This window comes from Durio zibethinus, chromosome 10, assembly GCF_047325235.1.
Source record: "Durio zibethinus cultivar Kanyao isolate XHJ-2024 chromosome 10, ASM4732523v1, whole genome shotgun sequence".
In the NCBI taxonomy this organism is placed as follows: Eukaryota; Viridiplantae; Streptophyta; class Magnoliopsida; order Malvales; family Malvaceae; genus Durio; species Durio zibethinus.
The window spans coordinates 26,218,408-26,223,375 of record NC_143171.1 but is presented as its reverse complement, the minus strand read 5'-3'; the positions used below and the strand labels follow the sequence as shown (position 1 = coordinate 26,223,375).

Sequence of the window (4,968 nt, the reverse complement as noted above, 5' to 3'; positions counted from 1 at the left end):
CATTCTGTTGAAAAAAAATTTTAGTTTGCCAATTCAAAATTATTTTTGCATAAAAAATACTTTTTTTATTTTCATATTTATTTTTTTCAGTGAAATTTAAAATTTTTGAAATATATTTGTATTGATTTATGTAAAGTTTTTGAAGAAAAAAAATTCAAATTATAAAATTGACTTAATTACAACACACACATATATATATATATATATATATATATATATATCTGAAGTAAAAATCGAATTGTTTCTGTTTTTTTAGAAACTTTAATCTTGAAAAGTTTGGGAAGTGTCTTTGAGGAAATATATAAATAATGCAGAAACAATTATTGGAATGGAACATAAAAAAGCTGATTGCTCAGTATTAGTACTATTTCTATTTTATAGTGACATGACATGATCATTATCAACACATAATGTAGACTTCTGAGAGACATAACATGAGACAAAAACCACTGTCCTTATTGATTTATAGTACAAGAACCTCAAGTCAAAACATTATTTCCGCCCTGTCATAAATTAGAAATAGTCCCAAAAGGTCATTCAATGAAAGGATCTGCCTCAAATGTCTAACTAGTCCCCACCTAGCCCTGGCTATAGAAAAACTCAGTTGCAGTTATTATTGCCCTTGAATGACTTAAATTCAAAGCCATAAACTCACTTGAAAAAAATGACAATCAATTTAAAATAAAAATAACATGCAGTGTATAAAACGTCTAACGCATTTATGTTATCAGAGTCATCAAAAAAAGTCTTCCTATATTAGGACAACAAAGGTGGGTAAAATTTGGGATCTATGTCATAAATCTGTATCAAGTTCAAAGCCAGTCATTTTACATCATGAAAATTGACAAGAGAAGGGAAAATACGAAGGAAAAGGAATTGGAAAAGAAAGGTGCTACAAAAGAGTGCACTTCTAACATTTTTCTCATTGAGCTACATAGTTCATCCTGTGCACTTACAAAGTTTTGCCTTTTTCTTCTTGGTTTTTTGTTCTTTTTTTCCCTTTTATGTACATAATTGTAAGGAAAAAGAAAAACAAAGAGTACCCATGTCCCACTAAGAGGAGGAAAAAAAAAACCAAAGAAAAGAAGGAAATAAAAGTTCCTAATGGTACACAGCAGGAACTGAAAAGACATGGATGAGAAATTGATGTGTATTACATGACACGATGTAGATGGGTGAGATCAGTTTTCCACGATCTCAGGGCCTGTGTATGGTGCTCCATCAACAACCAAGTCCTCAAGGTTCTCCCTCTCTTGAAGCCATGCATGCTTATCCTTCTCCTCTTCAGGTACAGTTACTCCATCAACTAAGTCAAATTTGCAAGAATTTCACAGTAAGCACAATTTCAATAAAGCAAGAGGAAAAGCATGGGGAAATTCGATGTCAAGAAGCAAACATGGTACCTGAGAACTTTGTGAAGGGGTAGTCTAAGTAGTAAGTACAGTGCCGTCCATCCGGATCGGAGTATGGAGGGCCTAGAACATCCAACACCGCACATGCTGTCACAGCTGTGAAGCAATGCATGTTGCCTCCATCAGCTGGATAAAGTATGGAGGTGTTGCAAGGTGCAGTGAAGTAAGAATCAACCTTTACCTCAGCCAACCGGACTTCAGGATGTTGCACTGCTAAGAAAAACAAAAAATAAATAAAGTGTCAAGGTAATTTCTGTCCATGTACATCAAGGACGATGCTTCTGTTACGCCTTTCACTTTTGTCCGGCATCAAATCTCTTTTAAGGATTTCTAGGGGGGCTTCCATCTATTGCTCTCAAGAACACATTGAAAACATTACAAGCATATTAACATACCATATTCTAATATTCATATACGGTATTCTAAGCATATATCTTGTTCAAGGATCTAATTTCAAGCAAATACAGCTTTTTAGGTTGTTCATCTAAACGGACAATCATTTCCAACATAAGAAAAGCACAACCTAACATTGCAATACTCAATTTTATAACTAAGAAAATTTGCTCCTTTATTTCTTCACCAATTCCCCTTTTTCTTCTCTTTTCTTTAGGTATGCTGCCAATAGTCCCGCACCAACATGCTTCAACTTGGAATTTGGAAGTCATTTCATCAGGCAACATTAGAAATTTACTTCCTTTTCTAATTTATTTAAGAAATAGAAGTTGGCTGGGTGTTACACCAGAAAACCAGGAAAACACAAAGATTGGGTGGGGTGTATTCTAATCGGTGCTCAACAAATGGAGTCTTTTGAGACTAGTCCACTATTCTACCCTGTGTCTTAACCAATGGCAATACATGAGCCTTCAAGAATTCCAAATATAAACCACCATCAAGAATTTGGCTTTAACATGACCAATCTATCTTATTATTATTATTATTATTATTATTTCTCTTTGCCACTGAAACCCAATCGTGGATTTCTCTTTTTTCTCCAGTCCCAACCTCTACCCTATCCCTCTTTTCCTTTTTTCCCCTTTCCAAGAAGCACCTACGCTAGCTTTTGCAACATCTCAAGGACAGCTGCATAAACGTCTGGATGAATAACCGTTTATATGGCTCTAAGGAAAATGCATAGACACATATCTACTGAGAAAGCAATAGAAAAACAATTAACCCTTAAAAAAAAAAAAAAACCTACTTTGTGAAGGATTCACAACAACCGATGCATTCGGAGGGACATCAACCACCCAGTCATATGATTTGATGTGCACAGTCCCAAAGAGAAGCTTACTGAAAACTGTCATTCCAGGGTGATTGTGAAGCGGAATGACACCAGATGGTGGCAAGCAAAAGATGCCCATCTGCAATACATGAAAAATTTTACAAAGTCCAAAACTACAACACATTTCTTAAAGATCCAAAAAGCATTTCAAAATGCTGTACATACCGAAAACTTTTCACACTGAAGAATGTGCAGGTATGTTATTGTTGGTGCTGGCTGAGTTACTTGCCGCTTAAAAAATGGCATTTTGGGAGTAACACCAACATCTTCCGGCAGGATTTTATCTACCCAAGAACAAACAGAGGTTATGTCAGTACAGTAAGCGTAGCATCTGTGATAGTTCATATAATTTTCATTCTTTGGCTCTATCTCCATCAGTTACATCTTTGCATTCTTTAGATAATAAACAAATGACCGCATCTTTTTCACTGACTTTTACTTTAAAACGGAAGATAACAGTTAATGAAAGCTGAATAACCTTATTTCAATTGCAGTGGCAATTCCTTCTCAGTGAAAACAACCACATACAATGTCCGCATAAGAAACAAAATGCAGACATGATGAAAGAGTTTGCATCACACATAAACAAGGTGCATCAAAATTAAAGAATTAAAATGGCTGTATATAAAAGATGAATGCTCCCTTCTATATTTCCAGTTACACAGTTCCAAAGTATAAAAAAATATAGTAAAATATAATGCTCCAGAATATAAAGAAATGCCTAACAAAGGATCCAGACCTGAGATATCTTTCCTATGACATATGAAACACATAGACACCAAGATGGCACCTAATTTATTTACAGACTATATCCGATATTTAACACAAAAAAGAACATCTATGAAAGCCTTAACGGATACTAATGAACCATATGAAAGAATGACATGAATAATATAAAATGCGCGCACCGCATAACACAAATATTCAAAAAATATCAGTAAAATAAGAGTTCTCAACATATTTTTACTGCTTTTATCTTATCACATAATTTGACAGAAGTAACTACTAGTAGTTTTGGATATCACATTCCTATGCTAATAAATGCATAGCTAAATGAGTGGTAAGCCAATGACTACGTGCCACATAGGTGCCCTTTTAAAAGGACAAGCATTTTCCAAAAAATAAAAATTTAATGAAAGTAGGTAAAGTGTTTGATTATTTCATCAAATATTAGGTGTATTAAGTATTGTCAAAAGATCCCAAAAAAACATATATCATAAAAAATGCTAAACCAAATTCCCAAATTTCATACCTAATCATTCGCAAAATTCAATCAAAATCAAGACATAAACCATTTCAAATCAATTATGTATCAACAAATGAAACAACTTTTCGGCACCAATAAACTACATTTAGACATCAAAGTCAACCTATCGTACGATCCAATCAAACCACAATCAAAACATACCCAAAACAGCTCTAAGCTGTTCAATTTTATCCCGATTAGGGACAATTCCAGTCCCGGATAAGGCAAAAACGTCCTTGCAAGTATCGTAAAGCCTTTGAACCGGTGACACCACAACTGCAGTCGGCATCATCATCTTCCTAGTCCGACGGCGGTTCTTCTTTCCGCTGCTATCTGACGAAGTAGTATTCCTATTCTTATTCGTATTGGAAACTTTATTTGTATCTTCTGAAATTGTTTTGACTTCCTTAGCCAATTCACTAAAACCTTTCCCTTTTATATTAGCCAAAGTTGCTCTCCCCATTTACCCTTCAAATTTTCCCCTTAGAATTTTGAATCAACTCTATCAGGGGCATAGACAAAAAAAGAACTGAATTTCAATATGGGTATTTCTAAAAAAGTATTTAAATTAAAAATTAAAATCTGGGTATTGAAGAAAAAGTGAAAAGAACCAAGAAATGGCGATGAACAAAGAAAAACAGAGGAAAACAGAGGAAACGAGAGAGACAAAAGAGTATAAAAAATGCTTTCTTTTCCTTCTATTGCAATTCAAGCTGGGGTTTTTGCACAAGTTGAAGGAAAGTAAGACAGAGATGGGAAAGTAGGCATCCCTGTTGGTGTTGGTAAAGAAAAAGGAGAGGAAAAGAATGGGTATAAAAGGGAGGGGACAAGAAGCAGAAGAAGAAGAAGGATAAGAACAAGGGCAGAAATGTTGAGTAAAGCTGAAAGGTAAAGAGTGAACAGTTGGTTTTTGAGAGAGAGACTGAAAACCAGGGGCCATAGTCTTGGATTCTACCACCTGCAAAACCTATGGGCTATTTCAAACAGCTGATTTCTTTATCCAACTCTGCTCTCTTCTCTCTCTACGT

General features: G+C 34.8%; 1 protein-coding gene across 2 annotated transcripts; it reads right to left on the bottom strand.

Moving 5' to 3' along the window:
• Nucleotides 1–876: 876 nt before the first annotated feature.
• Nucleotides 877–4,724, bottom strand: LOC111291917 (plant cysteine oxidase 2-like). 2 transcript variants are annotated; one of them, XM_022884049.2, is made up of 5 exons: nucleotides 4,103–4,724; nucleotides 2,860–2,978; nucleotides 2,611–2,773; nucleotides 1,404–1,625; nucleotides 877–1,306 (listed from the first exon to the last, which is right to left on the bottom strand). In XM_022884049.2, the coding sequence occupies exons 1-5, from the start codon at nucleotides 4,401–4,403 to the stop codon at nucleotides 1,182–1,184; spliced, it is 930 nt and encodes a 309-aa protein (XP_022739784.1). In that variant the 5' UTR covers nucleotides 4,404–4,724; the 3' UTR covers nucleotides 877–1,181. The 2 variants fall into 2 exon arrangements, with proteins under 2 accessions (XP_022739784.1, XP_022739785.1); XM_022884050.2 differs by having other exon boundaries at nucleotides 1,404–1,622.
• Nucleotides 4,725–4,968: the final 244 nt, after the last annotated feature.